This window comes from Notolabrus celidotus, chromosome 10 (assembly GCF_009762535.1).
Source record: "Notolabrus celidotus isolate fNotCel1 chromosome 10, fNotCel1.pri, whole genome shotgun sequence".
Taxonomy (NCBI): domain Eukaryota; kingdom Metazoa; phylum Chordata; class Actinopteri; order Labriformes; family Labridae; genus Notolabrus; species Notolabrus celidotus.
Window position 1 is genome coordinate 19,208,342 of NC_048281.1, and position 20,487 is coordinate 19,228,828.

The following is a 20,487-nucleotide window of genomic DNA, read 5'->3' on the forward strand; positions in this document are numbered from 1 at the left end:
CAGACAATTCTAGTTATCTTATAACAAAACAAAAGAAAAGCGTAGTAGAAAACATTTTATTTCAGGCCCATGAAGGCCCCCCCCTCCTCACTTGGGCCCTAGGTAGTCAGTCCCACTTTTCCCCCCACTACGACACCCCTGTACACTGTTGCTAATGCAGTAGCGTAATGCTGGTTACACTATTTACTCAAGGACAGCACAAAGTAGGCCTATAGTCTAACTCTCCTTGGACTAAAACAATAATATCCTTTTCTGCAGCCTTTTTTTAGTTGGCCTACACTATTTCACAGCTGTTTACTAATTAGAATTGCTTAAACGACAATGAATCATCACATTTGAGTCACTCAATATTATCATAAGCTACAGACTTGTAATGCTTCTGAAGGAGTATTTGTATTTTTGACACAAGGTCTATCAAAAGGGAACAATCTACTGTTAATATTCAATAATTCATTAGTGTGTATTGTACTACAGTGTAGTTACAAGTTGTAGTTATTATAGATTTGTTGTTGTAAATAAGATTCATACTTCTTACCATAACTATAGTGGTAAAAGTACCCCATAGAGAAGATCTAAATTCATATGTAGAAGACAGTAGTGACTTTGTGAAGTCAATGTTGAGTGATTGAGCATTGTTTACAATAGGAGACCACATAACTCACCAGGAAGTTTGCTTTCACTTCATTATTTGCACTGTCATAGTTGGTCAGGGCCTTGTCTCAGGACACCAACTCACAAATGCCCATGTATTAGCCGGTCACAATACTCCCATCTAGTGGCTATAGAAATCAACTGCAGGTAAAAAAAAAAAAAAAACAATAAAACAACCAACCCAGTCCATTGTATTTTGTGTGACTAAAGGAAATTGGTAAAGGGTGTTACACCAGAGTTTCCTTTCTAAATGAGTTGGAGGTGATTCAAACACATTCTAAACTCTTTGGAAAACATATTAAGAGGAAAAACTCATGGAAGACATTTAAAGTAGGTTTCATCTTTTCTATATATATAGAAAATATATATATATATATATACAGGCTATGTATATATTTAAATACCTTATGTGCCAAATAATTATCACCACATAGCTAGATGTAATGTGACCCATTTTCTATGTTGTAGATGTTAAATGCAAAGCTCAGAAGCCTGATATAGTTCAAAATGCTTTCCAAATTGGCTGCTGGGCAATCCGAGACCAGTTTAGAAATGATCACAAGTTCATTAAAAAGGTTTTTTAGAACTTTTTTATTGATAATACTGTCATTTCACCACCACAGGTTATCAGAATGTTGATGGGAATGTGAAACTTTCATGATAACTTTTGGAATGCGTGATGGTAAAGCCCAGGCAATTTTTGGCTCTTCAATATTCCTCTCCTTCTTCGTCCTCCTCTCCCATGCTGTCAGTGCCAACCTCTTCATAATCCTTCTCCAAGGCAGCCATGTCTTCTCTGGCCTCTGAGAACTCTCCTTCTTCCATTCCCTCCCCAACATACCAGTGGACAAAGGCTCTCTTGGCATACATGAGATCAAACTTGTGGTCAAGGCGGGCCCAGGCCTCAGCGATGGCTGTGGTGTTGCTCAGCATGCACACAGCCCTCTGCACCTTGGCCAGGTCTCCTCCAGGAACCACAGTTGGAGGCTGGTAGTTGATGCCCACCTTGAAGCCAGTAGGACACCAGTCCACAAACTGGATGGTGCGCTTGGTCTTGATGGCAGCGATGGCAGAGTTGACATCTTTTGGCACCACATCACCACGATACAGCAGACAGCAGGCCATGTATTTACCATGACGAGGATCACACTTCACCATCTGATTGGCTGGCTCGAAGCAGGCATTGGTAATGTCAGCTACAGACAGCTGCTCATGGTAGGCTTTCTCTGCAGAGATGACAGGAGCATAGGTGGCCAGTGGGAAGTGGATACGAGGGTATGGCACCAAGTTGGTCTGGAACTCTGTCAGGTCAACATTCAGAGCTCCGTCAAAGCGAAGGGAGGCTGTGATTGAAGACACAATCTGGCCAATGAGCCTGTTCAGGTTGGTGTAAGTGGGCCTCTCGATATCCAGGTTCCTGCGGCAGATGTCGTAGATGGCCTCATTGTCCACCATGAAGGCACAGTCGGAGTGCTCCAGGGTGGTGTGGGTGGTAAGGATGGAGTTGTATGGCTCCACGACAGCTGTGGAGACCTGGGGGGCTGGGTAGACGGCAAACTCAAGCTTGGACTTTTTACCATAATCAACAGAGAGTCTCTCCATGAGCAGAGAGGTGAAACCTGAGCCTGTGCCTCCACCAAAGGAGTGGAAGATGAGGAATCCCTGCAGGCCTGTGCACTGGTCAGCCTGAAACATGAGAAGTCACAAGTCATGCCAGTTCCCTCAAAACTAGATAACATTTTTTCTTGAACCAATTGAAAGAAGGTTTTTTGATGAGCTGAATGCAAATTCTTGAAGGAAAACTTCTTCAAACTCTTACCAGTTTACGAGTCCTGTCTAGAACCAGATCAATGATCTCCTTGCCAATGGTGTAGTGTCCTCGGGCGTAATTGTTGGCAGCATCTTCTTTTCCTGTAATCAGCTGCTCAGGGTGGAACAGCTGCCGGTAGGTTCCTGTACGGACCTCATCTAAAAAAAGACAGAGGGAAATGAGTAAGTCCATGAGTCAAGATTGTTTTAAACATCACATACTGTACTTCAGCCTCTTAATTTGTTTGGTGTATGAGTTTGGGATTCCAGAGTAATGTACTTAATTTGAAAACTGATTGAATTATATGGTAACTACAATACAATGTTGAGTGCAAACAAGTGTCAAATATTATGAAGGATATGAAGGATAAGTATATGTTAATTTTGACACAGAACAAACAATACTAACCAATAACAGTTGGTTCCAGGTCAACAAAGATGGCTCTGGGAACATGCTTTCCTGCCCCTGTCTCGCTGAAGAAAGTATTGAAAGAGTCATCTCCTCCACCGATTGTCTTGTCACTAGGCATCTGTCCATCCGGCTGGATCCCATGTTCCAGGCAATACAGCTCCCAGCAGGCATTGCCCATCTGGGCTCCGGCTTGGCCGACATGCATAGAAATACACTCACGCTGTAAACAGAGAAGAGAGAGTTTGGTTAAGTAGGAGTCAAAGGTATATGAAAACAGTCTAACATGAATCCAATGGTAATATTACAGTGGTGGCTTTAGGTGTTGCCAGACCCAACACCAATGGCACACAAATAACTACCATTAGTGTTGCCCCGTACCACCTTTGCACCATTGAATACCAGGAAAACCCATGAGGAAATGTTGTTCTGGAGTCTTTACATCATAAAAAGGCTGAGAATAGGATAGATATATACACTTTTTATTATTTATCTGGCATTCATGTTCTTTCTCGGAACTTCCTGTCTGTCAGGATTATTGGAATGATAGGCATGGAGTGCAGAGGCGAATTTGGCAAGACACATTGACTGAGAACACTAAAGCAAAATTTAAAGCTTCAGCTGCTCTAAGTGCACACCAGTGAGCCAGCATTTAAAGGAAAGCTATAAAAAAAAAAAGTCCAGAGTCTGCACTATGGGTTTTTGTGGGAGAGATGCAGCAAAAGCACGCAGGAAATGCCAACAGATTAACATACAAACCAAGAAACTATGACACAGACAGGAAGGCCATGGTTTAAGTTTATGGGAAAACCATCCCTCTCTGCTCCATCCTGTATCTCCTCCCTTTCCTCATCTCCTCCCCCTTTCTGTCTCTCTCCTCCCCCATCCTGTCCAGCTGCATAGGGCTGCGTAACAGCCAGGGATGTCTCTCTCTCTCTCTCTCTCTCCCTGTCTCCCTCTCTCCCTTTCTCCCTCTACACATTTCTCCCAAACCAAAAACTCCTAACAGCTGCAAAATGGCTGCCAACTTACTCATATGGCCTAGGCCAGACCACTCCTCTTTTCTCTGTTCTTTCTGTCCATCCCCCAATGCCACGATTTATCTGATCACTCTTTCTGAGTCTTAATAAGTCTAAATCCTGAACAAACAAATATATTTTGTCTGTAGGTACATGCCTTTCCTACTTTATGGCAAGCTGTAAAGATATGAAGTAATAATGCAGACCAACTCATAAAGTGTCTGTCATCTGACCTAGATTGTCTGAGAGAGGAAAAATGACTTATAAGGTCTTGTAGCCATATGTAGCTTTCCTAGTGAATTCCTCTTCCTGATTTCTAAACAGACATGACCTGAAAAGTTTCATCTGAAAATAAGCACTGAACTACTGTCACATGAAAGGATAAAGCTCCTTTTGTTTTAGTAACCTCCACAGCAGAGGCCTTATAAGCATTAAATGAGTATGGCTGATAAATCTGTATATTGTCAAGAAACATAATGTCAGAGACAAAAGGGAGGCTGAAGGAAAAAGAGAGAGAGGGAAATTTCCAGACTACGTCATCAGTGGAGCAGTTACTCACCATTTTGTCTGCTTGTCCTTCGACTGACGTTGAGGATTCAGATCCAAGGAAGAAGTGCGGAGGAGAGGGAGAGTCAGGGTTTATATAGGCGAGGATGTGGAGGGGGCAGGCTGAAACCACAGCAGGCAGCTGCATTGCTCATTCGCGGGAGGGAGCAGCAGTTCAAAAAAAAAAAGAGGAAGGGAAGTCCCTAATGCAGTGTGTCATATAATCCGCCCATACATTGATCTGCTTTGTCTTTCACTTTGAGATTAGGAGCTTATGTTTGCAAAAATAAACCTTGTTCCATTTCTCTGTAATTACTTTTCTTCTTTTTCTCACTGCATGTTTGAGTGACTTACCATTTCTAGTGCGGCACTATTCTGAAGTAGTCTATTAACATACAGAGCAGCTGTGTGGGGTCATTTCAAGAGGCATGCAAACCAGTCATCCCTGAAGACTTTTATCACATTTAACAATGTTTAACTGTGACTATGGGCAGACTCATTATGCTTATTTTATGCATTCCTCTGCAGCCAGATACTCGCCTACAGACATGCTTAATCCACCCTGTGTATTAAGTCTTTAAGTTAATAATTACACAATATAGAGATAACAAAGGCAGTGAGGTTCTTTATTATTCACCATGAAGAATACAAGACATGTGCTTTAATGGTAATCAGAGCAAATGTAGAGCAGTAAGAACAAACAAAACAAATCTTTTATATAATATCAAGACAAATTTTCTGCATTTTTCTGTTACAACTTTGTGAACAATCTCCTTTTGATCTCAGAGCTAGTGTAGGATTCGTGCGTAACTGGGATCACATTGTTGCTGCAGGCCACTGCCTGAGTATGAGCTACAAAAACAACAACAGTCACTGAGTTAAGCAGTTATTTTTCCTTCTCTCCCGCTCTCACTAAGTCACAGCTGAATGGCATATAGAAACTGACATAGGAGCCCTTTCATAACTTACATTCCAAATGGGATAGTACAGAGGGGGGAGGTGCACAAAAGAGAGGGTTTGGCCTCAGTTTCTCAGCTTGATACAGCACAAAGGAAAGATTCGTGAAGGCTTGTAAGAGGATAGGAGCAAGTGCAGTCAATACGTTTTTAAACTTTACTTTGACATCATCCTGTAAAAGTTAATCCAATTTTTTTTTTCAGAAACTTGAGTTTGTTTTGTGAAAGAGTATGTAGTGTGTACTATCAGTTTACCTAGGGTGGTTGAAAATGATAGAATGTATCAAAATTCAATAGTAGTTTTTTGGGTTTTCCCACACATTTTCTAGAGCCCAAAAAAGAGAGAACAAGGATTAAGCTTCTGTAAACTTTGGATTAAATGCATGACTTAAGGAAGTCAATAGTCGTCTTCATCATCCTCTTCTATGTTGTCAGCACCCACCTCCTCATAATCCTTCTCCAAGGCAGCCATATCTTCCCTTGCTTCTGCAAACTCCCCCTCCTCCATTCCCTCCCCAACATACCAGTGGACAAAGGCTCTCTTGGCATACATGAGATCAAACTTGTGGTCAAGGCGGGCCCAGGCCTCAGCGATGGCTGTGGTGTTGCTCAGCATGCACACAGCCCTCTGCACCTTGGCCAGGTCTCCTCCAGGAACCACAGTTGGAGGCTGGTAGTTGATGCCCACCTTGAAGCCAGTAGGGCACCAGTCCACAAACTGGATGCTGCGCTTGGTCTTGATGGCAGCGATGGCAGAGTTGACATCTTTTGGCACCACATCACCACGATACAGCAGACAGCAGGCCATGTATTTACCATGACGAGGATCACACTTCACCATCTGATTGGCCGGCTCGAAGCAGGTGTTGGTGATGTCAGCAACGGACAGCTGCTCATGGTAGGCTTTCTCAACGGAGATGACAGGAGCATAGGTGGCCAGAGGGAAGTGGATACGAGGGTATGGCACCAAGTTGGTCTGGAACTCTGTCAGGTCAACATTCAGAGCTCCATCAAAGCGAAGGGAGGCTGTGATTGAAGACACAATCTGGCCAATGAGCCTGTTCAGGTTGGTGTATGATGGGCGTTCAATGTCCAGGTTCCTGCGGCAGATGTCGTAGATGGCCTCATTGTCCACCATGAAGGCACAGTCGGAGTGCTCCAGGGTGGTGTGGGTGGTAAGGATGGAGTTGTATGGCTCCACCACAGCTGTGGAGACCTGGGGGGCTGGGTAGATGGCAAACTCAAGCTTAGACTTTTTACCATAATCGACAGAGAGTCTCTCCATCAGCAGGGAGGTGAAACCTGAGCCTGTGCCTCCACCAAAGGAGTGGAAGATGAGAAATCCCTGCAGGCCTGTGCACTGGTCAGCCTGAAAATCAATTCACATCTTTTAGTCTGGAACAAAGGACAAACAACGTCAATATTCTGGTCACATGTTCTCTCAGATGCTCACCAGTTTACGAGTCCTGTCTAGAACCAGATCAATGATCTCCTTGCCAATGGTGTAGTGTCCTCGGGCGTAATTGTTAGCAGCATCTTCTTTTCCTGTAATCAGCTGCTCAGGGTGGAACAGCTGCCGGTAGATTCCTGTACGCACTTCATCTGGAAGGTAAAATAAAAATATAGATTGAAAGATTCATATTCAAGAAAGGATCCTCAAATTGAGTTTCAACAAAAACATTAAATATAAATGTTTTTCTAATGGCCCAATTTTTTGAGTGGTAATACAGTCATGTGTATCATCTCTATAAGGGTTCACTTTTTCATTTAATAAAAAACTGTAGTGTTGGCTATCTTGATTTATTTCCCATAAGTAATTAAACATTGTAAATAAATAATTTTAATGTAGTGGTCATTCTTGTTTTCCACATTTTAACATTGTTTAGAATCTGAACATTTTATTTTACTATAAACACGTACAGTAAAGCAACCCTAAACCCAGTGTTTTAGCTTAAAAAGTATGTAACATGTCATCAGATTCAAGTCAGGTACTGACCAATTACAGTTGGTTCCAGGTCAACAAAGATGGCTCTGGGAACATGCTTCCCTGCCCCTGTTTCACTGAAGAAGGTGTTGAAAGAGTCATCTCCCCCTCCAGTTGTCTTTTCTGATGGCTTCTGTCCATCCGGCTGGATCCCATGTTCCAGGCAATACAGCTCCCAACATGCATTGCCAATTTGTGCCCCAGCTTGGCCAACATGGATGGAGATACATTCACGCTGCAAAGTAAGCATCATTGTTGATTTTCCAGAACAAAGTTTTCTCTTGCTGTATTTCTGAAACAGAGATTATTCTCTTCCAGCCATAGATGTACATGTTCTCATGATATAATTGTACAATTTACATTATTTGAACAAATTCTGTACATCTTAAAATTTGTATTGAACACAAAAAAATTGCACTTACAGTAAATGTCTTGTTAAGAAAGTATATCTTACCATAATTTGTCTCTCTTCTCCAACGTTCAGGTATCGGAAAGAAGATCTAGTGCTGGAGACAACAGTGCAACTCTGCTTTTTTATAGGCTACCTGCAGCTTAAGGTGAACAGTGATTTGATCTGAGCTGTAATAAGAGAACCCACTGATGAAGCCAGGATAAGATCATCCGCTTGACAGAAATAAGCACAATGTAAAAGGAGGTCACCGCCCTAATCATTGTGTGAGAGTTTTGCAGGGGTGTGTATGTGCACCTCATATTTCAAAAGTAAAGACACACTGATGAGAGAAAGGTAACAATGAAGTTTCACTTGACATTAATGAAACTCAAACAACTACTTACAATGAGTTTTTGTATATAGTACTTTGAACGTTCATCAGGAGAAAAGAAAAATGTGCCCCTTTTAAGTACGCATTTGAAAAGCTGGGATCTGGGCGCTGTATAGGCTTTTTTGTGACTTTGTGTCATTTAAATGTGGACCTGAGAATAAGATGGTTATGAATTTGAGTACTTTGCTAAATCCAGTTTTCCTGGGCTTACAATAAGTAGGCATCTGCCCAATAACAGTAATAAGCAGATTGATTCTTTTACAAAGATTTGCGTTGATACTTAAAAAAATATGCATTTTGAAAATATAAGTAGAGTCCTAACTTTTTTTGTCTAAATGTATAGATTTTTTTTTCTTAGTTAAAGTACACTTTAACACACTGCATGCTGTTTTTTCTGTCTTTGGTGTTACCTGGCTGCTGGAATCTGAATTTCCTGAGGGAACCTTCCCAAAGGATTAATAAAGTTCCTATCTATCTATCTATCTATCTATCTATCTATCTATCTATCTATCTATCTATCTATCTATCTATCTATCTATCTATCTATCTATCTATCTATCTATCTATCTATCTATCTATCTATCTATTTTTTAATGGAATAATGTGCAACATACCAAATTAAAATGAGCAGTCAGTGTTTCTAAAGTAACCCACTTTATATGAGACCTGCCTTCCCTGCTCGCCTCACAACCCCATGGGAGAGCAACGAAACAGAATACGAAGAAACTGCCTCATTAGAATTGGGCTGACTAAGTGGAGTAAACAGCAACTGCCTGCCAGAGTAGTTTTATAATATGCACTATACAAGTCAAACCACATAGTGAGTGTGTGAGGAACAACAGGCACAAAACAAATGTTTTTTTTCCCTCTCTTTTCAAATATGTAAGCCTGGAGAAGCATTTGATTTCAACAGCGTGTGAAGCATAGCGTTGGCAGTTTTTAAAGTGAGTTTCAGTTGGGTGCCTGTTTCAGCTGGCAGGAATAACCTAAGCATGTGATACAGTACCATTAGCCCAAAGGCAGAATGCTCTGTTTTAAAGAAAACAAGTCAAACCACTTTCATGAGAAGCAGGCATGCACTGCCATTAGGAATTGTTGATTTAGTGTAATCCATTGTTTGAGGTTAAAACAAGGCAGCTTATTCATTCACAAATGTCACGTTGTCATCACCATTGCTATCACAATCTTTTTTAATACCCAGTTTTTTCACAAGAAAAGACGAAATAGACAGACATTTGGAAGGCTGAAGTAAAATAATAGACCAATTCAGCACTGTCACTCTGACTGACTATAGGTCTGTTTGTTGGCAGCCAGGGTGAAACCAGAGCATCTACTGCACCACAATCCATTTTAAGGTCAATTTCTCTCCTGAGGCTGTGAGACTCATCAGTTACAATTTTGATAAACAATGTCTCTATGTCTTCCTGCTATCACAAAGCCCCACTGTTTGAATAGAAGGCGAGGTTATGATAATTAAAACATTTTGGTTACATTTGTCCTGTACATGCATGGTGTCAATATAATATGTTATAAAGAAGACAGGCATCATATTAATGAGTGCACTTCCCTGTTCGTCTCTCATGCACTTTGCCCTCATAGGTGTTGCCCAAGTCACAGAGCTTTGTCCCACTTCTTTTGTTACACAGTTTAGGTCCCCAACACCAAACCTATGTTTCTTTACTAACTGGTAACAAAAGAGAAAATAGAAACAGACTGATGGCAGAACAAAAAAACAGAGATAAAGAGTTCATTTGCCCAATGGATGGGAAAAGGGAGGGAAGTATGGTTTAAAAATCAGCAAACCATGTATATTTTCTCCCATGAATTTACCAAATCAAAGCATAAAATCCTTTTTAGCACCTAACAGAATGAAACTTAAGAGTGAATGTTACACATGCTTTCAGGACTTACTGTAGTGTAGTGTTGAGAAGCAAAAAAAAAGCTAGGTTGTCTCACGCACTGTCTGTATGTTTAACTTGCTCATAGTGAGGCAACTGTGACCTCTAGCTTTCAAATGGATGCACTGACTGTACATTCAGTAATGTGGCAGTCTGAGGAGAGTTGATGCAGTATGTCCTTTTCCTTGAACAAAATATTAAACCTGTCCAAGCTGAAATGAACAAATTTACACACAATATTAAAATTCAAGCCATAAACAAGTAAAGATCACACCTATGGAAACATTTTAATTACACCCATACCAAAATGTAACTTTACCCTTAATACAAAACTAACATTAAACACAATTAATACAGTACACAAATTAAAAAATTTAATATTTTTTAGGAGGCTTGTGGGATGAATCTGCACAGCAACAATATCCTGTCAAGTGGCTGTTTGGAAGAAGTGTACATTTTAGCATGATAAGAAGAAAAAATTGTGTGAAAGTTGTGTTGTGCATATTAAAGGAAAAAATAGGTAAATTACAGCATTATGTGCAATGGAAAAAGGTCCAGAGTGAATAACTGATCAGTTCATATTATTTCCCATTGCCATCAAGATTCAAGATTCAAGATTCACTTTATTGTCATTTTCTTTCATATTTTCATACTCAGTGGAACGAAATACCGTTTCTCAACCAGCTTGACAGTGCAAAATAAAAAGACTCTAAAGACAGGCTTATACATTTAAAACAAGCTAAAACATTTAAAGACACGTTTAAAAAAACATAAATTCCTGAGTGGAGCTGTACAGTCAAATGACCAGGGGGATGAAAGAGTTGCTGAGTCTGTTGATGGAGCAGGACTGGGTTAGCAGTCAGCAGTAATGGTGTTATATATATATATATTTTTTTTTTTAAAACCCTGATGCATACATAACCACAAAAGGGAAAAAGTTGAAGATATCTCTTAAGATCAATCAATACTGTTGTTCTAAAACTGATGGACTGAGATCCAGTAGTGGGCTCTGAAAGTGTGCCTGAATAAGAAGTTGTGTCAAAACGTATTTGCCATGCCTTTATCCTATGAGCAGTGCCTCTGGTACCCATGTGAGTAGTTTGTAACTTGTTTTGAAAGAGACTATAATGAATATTGATGCCTTGTTACAACCTTTAGAAGCAAACAAGACCTTCAGCAGCAAAAGTGACTATTTCTATGTTGTCATTTTGAATGCCTGAAACTACTGCTGGGTAAGAGAGTCAGGCCAGATGATTGATAGCATATTGAAGAAAAAGCCTTTACGTACTCAACAGCAACTAGCAAGCAGAGATGTATATATTTTGCCATAAGGGGGCGCCAAATTGAAACAAACTGTGAGTTCCTCCTAAGGCCTGTTTTGAGTAAAGAGTTAATTCACACTCCAACGCTGTAGGTGGCGGTAACGCGAAGTCACGCAGGTCGGCTCTATGCTCTTACCCAGCTCTTACCATGAGACTTCACATTTTGGCAAATTGGGTTGCGATTGTCTCTAAAGAGATGTTTATTCTTATGGCTAGAGCCATTGACTCAGTGCATCATGAGAAAAAACTAACCTCTTGTTGAATCCACACCCTTTAAATGGTCTCCTTAAAGAAAAGTATTTCTATAACGACACACAATTCAATACAGTTTAATTTTATCCATGTTATCACCTACAGAGGTTTCACCAACAGTTAAAAGGCATCAAAAGCTTGTATAGAAGAATACATGGCAACAAAATCAAAATATAGGCCTCCAAAACAAAACAAAGCAAACAAACAACCAACAACTAAAAAACATCATAAATCTGATTCCTCTGCAAAGGTTTTAACTTTCTAACTGTTATTTAAGGTTTAAAGAACAATTTAAAGACTGAGGTTGGGTTTCTACCCCGATGATCTGCTGTGGTGTTAATGAATTTTGATCATTATTTATATTTAAATACACATGTACCTATTCTCCAAGCAGAATTCACATATTTGTATATATTTTATTATTTAACTATCACCTACATATAGCATCAGCATCTTTGCACTACTAACCGCTGTACTATTATCATATATTATTTTTAGCCTTTACATATTAGTCATGCCTATTTGTTATTCTTTTGTGTTTATGGTTAATGTTATTATTATTATATTTATATTTTTATTTGTATGCCCTTGTACAAAGAGAGCACAGTTTACCATAGACAAATTCCTTGAGTGTTCAAGCATACCTGGCCAATAAAGCTGATTCTGATTCTGAAATTTTTATATATTTTCTGAACAATAACTAAATTTAATTTAATTTTAAATGTGAGTTGAATCAAATTTTTAAGCATAAAAAAAACCAGTCATCTCAGAGGGTTTGGCTAAATGTAGGACACATTACAAAAAAGGCAGGCATTTAATCTGTGCCATAACAGAACAGACAAAGAGGGTCACTGTTTAGCCTATTTCCCAGAGACTCTTGCACGGTTTTGGACAGAAATATTATGTTCTTGCTGACCGAGACACTGTGCAGATCCCAACAGTATCAGGATCTCCTGTAGAACTATTACTTTAACACTGTATTATTCCAGCCACAACATACAATGGACTTTTTCTCTTTGAATGGAAGTCCTGTGCAATGTATCCCAGTATTTTTTATTTGTTTTATTTTGTTCTTTCTTTTCACTATTGTTTTATTTGTAAAAGATTGAAAAGTTAATAAAAACTTGAATGAAAAAAAAAGAAATATACTGTATGTTCTTGCAATGAAGCTGCCTGCGCGTTCACGTCAGAGCGCGTTCACGTCAGAGCCAGGTGGGAGTGGTTAGTGGTTGAGTATAGCGTGACAGCTCCTCGCCCACCTGACATTACTTACTCACTGAGTCCACATTGACGGCGGCTGTGAGAAGCTAGCGGCATCTTTAAAGCCAGTTTAAAATCTCTTCTCCCTTCCTAGGAATTCCTACTACGAAGCCAAAATGGTAAGAACATCTTTATTTACAGGAGGAGAGAAGTTTCCACTCCGAAGCTCTGATTATCTATCCCTCGTTCCTCAGAGAACGTCTCTTCGGGAGATACATTTTGACTGCGTCACACGCGGTCACACGTCTGGGGATGTTGAGGATGTAAATGTATCTAAAGAAAATAATGTGTCGGACTAAGGTGCGATGTAGCAACTGTGCAGAATTGTCTCTCTGCGCTTCTGTAGCAGCACTCGCAGGTCAGAAATAGACACAGTGACTGGCAGTAAAGCTGAGCTGGCTGTTAGCCTGGAGGAGCAGGTGCTGATGATTAGTCTTCGTTTTGCGCACATCAGGAAAAACAAACACATGCGTCGTCACTAATAGCCTATTCTTTCATCGTCTTTATCGGAGAAAAGATGTTTTTAAATGTCTGTTCACATTAGGCTCTTAATGCCTCATTCTATTGCGCCAAGGTGTATAAAATAGTTATAGGTCCCGGTAATGAATTAAGGTGTGTCTCATATAAACTATCAACATGTCTGCACAGATTGAGGCCAGGCCAGTTTTTTTCTTCCTTTTTCTACTAGGCGGGAGCTTTCCCCTCCAAATTCAAACTGCAGTGCGTATAGGCTACGTTGTAAAAGTGACGGATGTAAGTGGTGGGAAGTTCGGCTCTTTTCGGAGAGTCGGCTTTTTTGACTCGGCTCCCAAAGAAGAGTCGGCTCTTTCGACTCCCGAACGGCTCTTAATTTAGTATATTTTACCTTAACTTTGCAAAAACTAATGGTTTGTATGTTGAAACCCCTTTATACGTACAATTATTTTTATGAGAAGCGTTATAATTGCCTAATTTGTGTATTTATTCTGTTACAAAACCATTCTTACTTTTGTTTAGTATTTTAATAAAACTTTTTTATTGCACAAATTAACAAAAAACTGCAAACATATCCACAGAACAGAACCAAAACCAAACTCAAGCACACAGAACCAGAACCAAACTCAAGCCAACAGAACCAAACTCAAGCAAACAGAACCAGAACCAAACTCAAGCAAACAGAACCAGAACCAAACTCAAGCAAACAGAACCAGAACCAAGCAAACAGAACCAGAACCAAACTCAGGCAAACAGAACCAGAACCAAACTCGGGCAAACAGAACCAGAACCAAACTCAAGCAAACAGAACCAGAACCAAACTCAAGCAAACAGAACCAGAACCAATATTTGCCCTGTCTGAAAGACTGAGGCCTGCCCTGAGCAGAGCTGGGGCTGAGCACTGTGAGAGCTAAGCAGCGTAAGGAAAAAACTGGGAGCCGGCTCTCTCTTGATGCGAGCCGGCTCTTCTGATTCACTATAAAGCATCGGCTCTCAGAGCCGCAACTTTTGATCATGACACATCAATAGTCACAGTAGACTTCAGTTCTGGCGTGGCTACATCCACTCAAACAACAATGCAGTAGTTGTTTTTTTAAGTTGAAAGTAAAGTCACATGCTCTTCATAATCATAGTGGAATCGGACTAAAAGCTTATCCTTGCCACATGAAGTTGATTGTAATAACTGTGTGTCATAGCCTTATGCTTCAGAGCCAGGAACCAGCACCCAAACGTAGCTAATCTTTGGTCTGTTTGCACAGTAGTATAAACACAGCTTGTTAGCATTGCCAGTACCTACTGCTTATGACGACAGCATACCCACCCTTATCAAACACTCTGATCACAAATGTTTACTTTATACATTGTTAGTGTTGGAGTTGAGCTTAAATCCTAACTGAAAACCAACATATAGCATCAAGTTGAGTTGAACAACTGTCATTTAGCTTGATCAAGACTCTCCTATACATTAGGGAAGGGTTATAAAATTACAGATTAAGGCTCATAATAAGTCAATTCACATGGCTGCTCCACTCCCAGGAATAATTGGCATAATCCAGGCTCGTAGCACAAAGGGGTGCAAGTCACATTCAGCTAAAGCATGACACATCACATCCTGATGGCTTTGAATTCTAAAGAGAGGCTTATAAAGCGGCATTATTAACAAACGTTATAACAGTCAAACAGTTCCTTCACATTGCATGCAATGGTAGATCTAGTCTTATTCAGCCTTGCCTGTTTGCCTATGGTGTGTGTTGTACTTTTTCCACCTTTAGCATGTAGCTCTTTAGCTGGACTGACCTCTCAGCTTCAGTCATTTTTACACTTTAAATAAGCATGAGTGGAGACAGATGTAGTTACCCAGCGAGGGCTTGTCAAGGTGGTGAGCATCTATTAAATCAGTGTGGGCCATCACCACAAGAAAGACGAAGAGTTATCAATTATTTATCAAGATCAATAGTGGTTATATACAAAAAACAGTTTGAGTCCATTGGCTTCATCCTGCTTTCAAGTTTGATGACTTGATGCTTTGATTACATGAAAATCCTTTTTTTGAATGATACTTTTGGTACTCAAACACAGCAGGGGGCCGACCAGTGTCCAATGAGAGACTAGGATCTCATCCCAGGTATAGTGAATTACAAACATGTCAGCTTGGATGTGGACATAAAGGTTTCATTAAACAATCATCTGTGGGTACGTTATGTCTCTAGAGGCTGTCTTTCTCTTTCTGCTTCAGTTTATCTCTCCGTCTCTGATAGCATCTTGAGAACTCTGAGCAGACATCTTCAGGCAGTGAAAAAACTGGATTCTCAAGTCCATGTGGGTGAAACTCTGACCTGCTGTTGTTTTTGTCATGCAGACACACCCTGACAGGTTCTTGAGACTGGAAAGAAGGTTTGGCATTTGACGGTACTCTGTCTTTACCGCTGAACTGACAGTTACTCACTCATACATGAAGTGATGAGTAATAATGTACTATTCAAGTTACAACATAATGTCAACGGGAAAGACGCCTCAATTCTAAAAGAAGCAGACACTCAGAACACTTCCGAGTGATCTCAGTAGTGACCACTATTTTGGAGCCAGCCAGTCAGTGTTTACTTGAAACAGTCAGCCTCTGCTGCTAGGTGTCAGGTTAGCAGGAGGGACCCAAAATAGCTGTTGCACAGAGCTCTGCTAACCTGGAAACCCTGGGTCACCTCTGCTGTGCTCAGATTCTGTTGCTGTATTGAGGAAAACTAAAAATATGTCTTTGACCTACATGGATTAAGAGAGAGAACAGACTACACTAAAATCATGTCTGCTCATTTTCTACTAAGCTATAGCTCCCATATCACAGCCACCAGCCCCCCTACCTTGATCATCTGATCATTGAGAAAGAAAAAGTTGGGGGACGGATATATATAGCTGCCTGACATAGAGCAAGATGAGGATGTATAGTATGCTAAAAGCTTTCTCAGTTGTATGGAGTGGAATAAAAGGAACGTTTTTCCTTCCTCCTTAAGGCTGGTTTATGTTGATGCGTCGACCCTTACTTTTTCACAAGGATTCCAAACATATTTTTTTAATTCACAGCTGATACATGTTGCTGTTTATCATACAGTAATGTTTACTGGGAAGAATAGAGAGGAGACGTCGGAGGAGATGAAATACACGGCTATTGTCTGGGATCCCAGAAGTGCTGTAAATGTGGGAAATACAATGCTGGCAAGTGGACAAATCACAGGGCTTGTGGTCAGTGGCGATTCAACGCGTAGTTACATTTCAGAGGATGTGTGTGTCAGCTACGTGCGTAGGCCTCTGTGTAGGTACGGGAGCTACGCAGACCTACAGCGTAGGCTACGCCAAGACTTGGCTCTACGTAGTTAATTTCTCGATCGGCACACACTGTACGGGGAGTGAATTTTTTTCTAACGCGACGGTTCAGAAGATATCAAGATTGTGAGTTTTTGCCCAAATAAGGACATGACTGACTTGACTCCCTGACAGCAACACATAGCTGTTGGCTAGGAGGCTCAAACTCCGCCCCTTTACGTCACACTCTGCCTGGTTGAGTTCCGAATTTCCAATATGACTGCTGCCGACGATTGGCTTCAAAACAGCGCTCAGGAACAGATGGGTGACGTCACGGATACTACATCCATATTTTAAACAGTCTATGCTATCGAATCAATGCAGAAGTATAAATCCGGCTTTATGCTAACTTGTTGAAATTCACAATCCCAACATTGATATGTCTTGTCCACACCAAAGACAAAGTGATTAACCTTTATTTTTGTGAAATAAAATGTCAAATTTTAATGTCTAGCAATATACACTCATTTCTGGGTCAGTTAACTTGTAAATGGAATTTTATGAATGTAACGGCCAGGAGTGGACAAGGATGGACACATTTCTCTAGATGCAATTTTACAGCCGATGCAAACTGATGGAGGGAAATACTAACCACACAGGAATGTATGCCTTTGGGCTAATCCATCAGATACCATACCTCATAGAACAAGCTTATGTAGTGCTTTGATTTAAAAAAAAAAAAGTCTATTAAAATCCATTTTTGCTGAAAAACATTGTCTTATTGATTCGCGCTACTTCCTTCCACTGTCCAGTGCGAGCAGAGATGTAAAAGAAGCTATCTTTATACGAGCAGAAAAGTCCAATCTCCCATATAGCTGAAAGTATTCAGGAAATTCATGTTGCCCAAACTTGCTCTGTGCCTCAGGCCTCTGTTCCAAGTACATCTGTTGTGGTTCTCAAAGTACACGGAAAAATTTGTTGACTGAAATTAAATCACTGTAGTTGTATATCCTCAGTCTTCACTTCAGTCATTTTATCTTCATACTCATGTACGTATGTAAAGTAGAGGCCCATGCAAATAAAGCAAAACATGTAAATCCTGCAACTTCTACAAAGCACATGTTCAAGATCTGATCCTTCTTCAAAAATAAGCCTATGATCTGCTTTTTGTTCACCACTTACAATGCAGTGAGGTATTATAAGGTTTATTTGGTCATTCCAGTAGTAGTGTCTTTTTAATTGGGTCGTCTCTGTGGCAGAAGGGTTAAGTCCTCAGTTGTTCTCTGAACTCAATCTCCATTTCAGATCAGGAGCCCTGCTCAGACAGTCACATGAGATCGTCTGACAGCTGCAGTAAATCTGTTTTGCTAGTTCTTTAGACTTTAACCCGACTCTCCCCACCTTTCCCCCCAAATAACTTCAGCTTCACCCACTTGGCAGAGTTTCTAAAATATGCCTTTGAATCCTTTAAACTGCAGGGCTTATGTGTCAAATCTGATCAAATGTAGCAACCATTTTGCAATTGACTAGAATAAGCAGTCCTTTCACGTTCCCAGTTTCGCCATTTTGCTTGTCTTCCTTTGTGTTAACTGTTTTTTCCACTTCCCCTCTTCTTCCCTTCCAGCGTGAATGTATCTCAGTCCACGTAGGCCAGGCTGGTGTCCAGATGGGAAACACCTGCTGGGAGCTGTACTGTCTTGAACACGGCATCCAGCCGGACGGTCAGATGCCCAGTGAAAAGGCTCCAGGAACCAAGGACGACTCCTTCACCACCTTCTTCAGCGAGACTGGAGCTGGAAAATACGTCCCTAGAGCCATCTTTGTTGACCTGGAACCAACTGTCATCGGTTGGTTTAAAGTTTATGATTTTTGATATGAGCTATTTAAGCCTCTTTCAGAAGATATTCAAGCACGTATCACAAGAATAGTTTTCTTGTGCCACAGCTAAAACATTTCCAGTCAAAGCTGATAGTAGCTCAACTTTTGGATCATTCATGTTTGTTTATATCACTATTTTATTTTGCAGATGAAGTTCGCACAGGAACATACCGTCAACTCTTTCACCCTGAGCAGCTGATTTCAGGAAAAGAAGATGCAGCCAACAACTACGCCCGAGGACACTACACCATCGGCAAAGAGATCATTGACTCTGTCCTGGACAGAATCCGCAAACTGGTAAGATTGTTGGAAAAAGTTGTCTGGTTTTCACTCTTTTCAACAGTGCTCCATACAGTTAGCTTCTTTTTTATGAGCCTGTGACCTAAATACCTGCACAGACTTGTGCCCAGACCTCCCACTGCATTAAATTTGTCTTGTTTCTTCCTATCTATAGGCTGATCAGTGCACAGGCCTCCAGGGGTTCCTGGTCTTCCACTCCTTTGGTGGAGGCACCGGCTCAGGTTTCACCTCTCTGCTGATGGAGAGGCTCTCTGTTGACTTTGGTAAAAAGTCCAAGCTTGAGTTTGCCATCTACCCAGCCCCCCAGGTCTCCACAGCTGTGGTGGAGCCATACAACTCCATCCTTACCACCCACACCACCCTGGAGCACTCCGACTGTGCCTTCATGGTGGACAATGAGGCCATCTACGACATCTGCCGCAGGAACCTGGACATTGAACGCCCATCATACACCAACCTGAACAGGCTCATCAGCCAGATTGTGTCTTCAATCACAGCCTCCCTTCGCTTTGATGGAGCCCTGAATGTTGACCTGACAGAGTTCCAGACCAACTTGGTGCCATACCCTCGTATCCACTTCCCTCTGGCCACCTACGCCCCGGTCATCTCTGCAGAGAAAGCCTACCATGAGCAGCTGTCTGTAGCTGAGATCACAAACGCCTGCTTCGAGCCAGCCAATCAGATGGTGAAGTGTGATCCTCGTCATGGTAAATACATGGCCTGCTGTCTGCTGTATCGTGGTGATGTGGTGCCAAAAGATGTCAATGTAGCCATTGCTGCCATCAAGACCAAACGCAGCATCCAGTTTGTGGACTGGTGTCCTACTGGCTTCAAGGTGGGCATCAACTACCAGCCTCCAACTGTGGTTCCTGGAGGAGACCTGGCCAAGGTGCAGAGGGCTGTGTGCATGCTGAGCAACACCACAGCCATCGCTGAGGCCTGGGCCCGCCTTGACCACAAGTTTGACCTAATGTATGCCAAGAGAGCCTTTGTCCACTGGTATGTTGGGGAGGGAATGGAGGAAGGAGAGTTCTCAGAGGCCAGAGAAGACATGGCTGCCTTGGAGAAGGATTATGAAGAGGTTGGGCTCGACTCTTTTGAGGAAGAAGAGGAAGGGGAGGAATATTAGGAGGCTTAGCTGTAATTTGAAACCTGTTTTCACAGATGTAAGGATCTATTTATGTTACAAATAATGCTGAAGTAATAAAACATATTTTGCAGTTTGGCTTCAATGCTATAAAATGTGTTTTTATTTTCCTTTTTAAATGAAAACCTGTTTAGTGGGCATAGTCCATGTGCCTTCAGAATCATTGTTTGTGACAGTTGTAACAGTTCATTAATTTGCGTTATTAAACCATGAAATATTGCATAACAACTTAATTTTTCCAAGTCCAAAACATGTTGTTGCTTAATAAAACTTTCTCCCAAATAATACCTTCTTTTGTCTCTAATGTTATCAGGATGATTCTAACCATAATGTGCTTTTGATTTGCACTGTAGTCTTCTTTATGTCATAATATTTTGCACCCATTTAGTCTATAATCTAGTAAAGTGGTCATATTTCAAAACTTAATCAGAATATCACAAGTTAACCAGTCCATTCCAGCCTTGCTTGTGTACCGTAGCTTCTTCTAATCTGAAGGATGTAATTAA

The 20,487-nt window shown here is 41.0% G+C and overlaps 3 protein-coding genes across 6 annotated transcripts in view; 1 reads left to right on the plus strand and 2 right to left on the minus strand.

Moving 5' to 3' along the window:
- Window positions 1-1,218: 1,218 nt before the first annotated feature.
- Window positions 1,219-20,487, minus strand: part of LOC117820796 (tubulin alpha chain) — a 30,553-nt gene continuing 11,284 nt past the window's right edge. Inside the window, exons 1-4 of one of the 3 annotated variants that reach the window (XM_034694730.1) lie at window positions 4,448-4,597; window positions 2,870-3,092; window positions 2,471-2,619; window positions 1,219-2,337 (exon numbers count right to left, since the gene is read on the minus strand). In XM_034694730.1, coding sequence (XP_034550621.1) covers window positions 1,360-2,337; window positions 2,471-2,619; window positions 2,870-3,092; window positions 4,448-4,582 — 1,485 coding nt within the window. In that variant the 5' untranslated portion in view covers window positions 4,583-4,597 and the 3' untranslated portion in view covers window positions 1,219-1,359. Of the gene's footprint in view, window positions 2,338-2,470; window positions 2,620-2,869; window positions 3,093-4,447; window positions 4,598-20,487 lie in introns of those variants that run through there. The other 2 variants (XM_034694732.1, XM_034694731.1) reach the window with 2 other exon arrangements.
- Window positions 5,044-7,846, minus strand: LOC117820797 (tubulin alpha chain-like). Of its 2 annotated transcripts, XM_034694734.1 has the most exons (4): window positions 7,829-7,846; window positions 7,387-7,609; window positions 6,844-6,992; window positions 5,044-6,759 (listed from the first exon to the last, which is right to left on the minus strand). In XM_034694734.1, exons 1-4 carry the CDS (start codon window positions 7,829-7,831, stop codon window positions 5,788-5,790), a joined length of 1,347 nt encoding a protein of 448 aa, XP_034550625.1. In that variant the 5' UTR covers window positions 7,832-7,846; the 3' UTR covers window positions 5,044-5,787. The 2 variants fall into 2 exon arrangements, with proteins under 2 accessions (XP_034550625.1, XP_034550624.1); XM_034694733.1 differs by lacking the exon at window positions 7,829-7,846 and having other exon boundaries at window positions 7,387-7,642.
- On the plus strand, window positions 12,833-20,266 carry LOC117820798 (tubulin alpha chain-like). Its single transcript, XM_034694735.1, has 4 exons — window positions 12,833-13,007; window positions 18,281-18,503; window positions 18,683-18,831; window positions 18,989-20,266. Exons 1-4 carry the CDS (start codon window positions 13,005-13,007, stop codon window positions 19,961-19,963), a joined length of 1,350 nt encoding a protein of 449 aa, XP_034550626.1. The 5' UTR covers window positions 12,833-13,004; the 3' UTR covers window positions 19,964-20,266.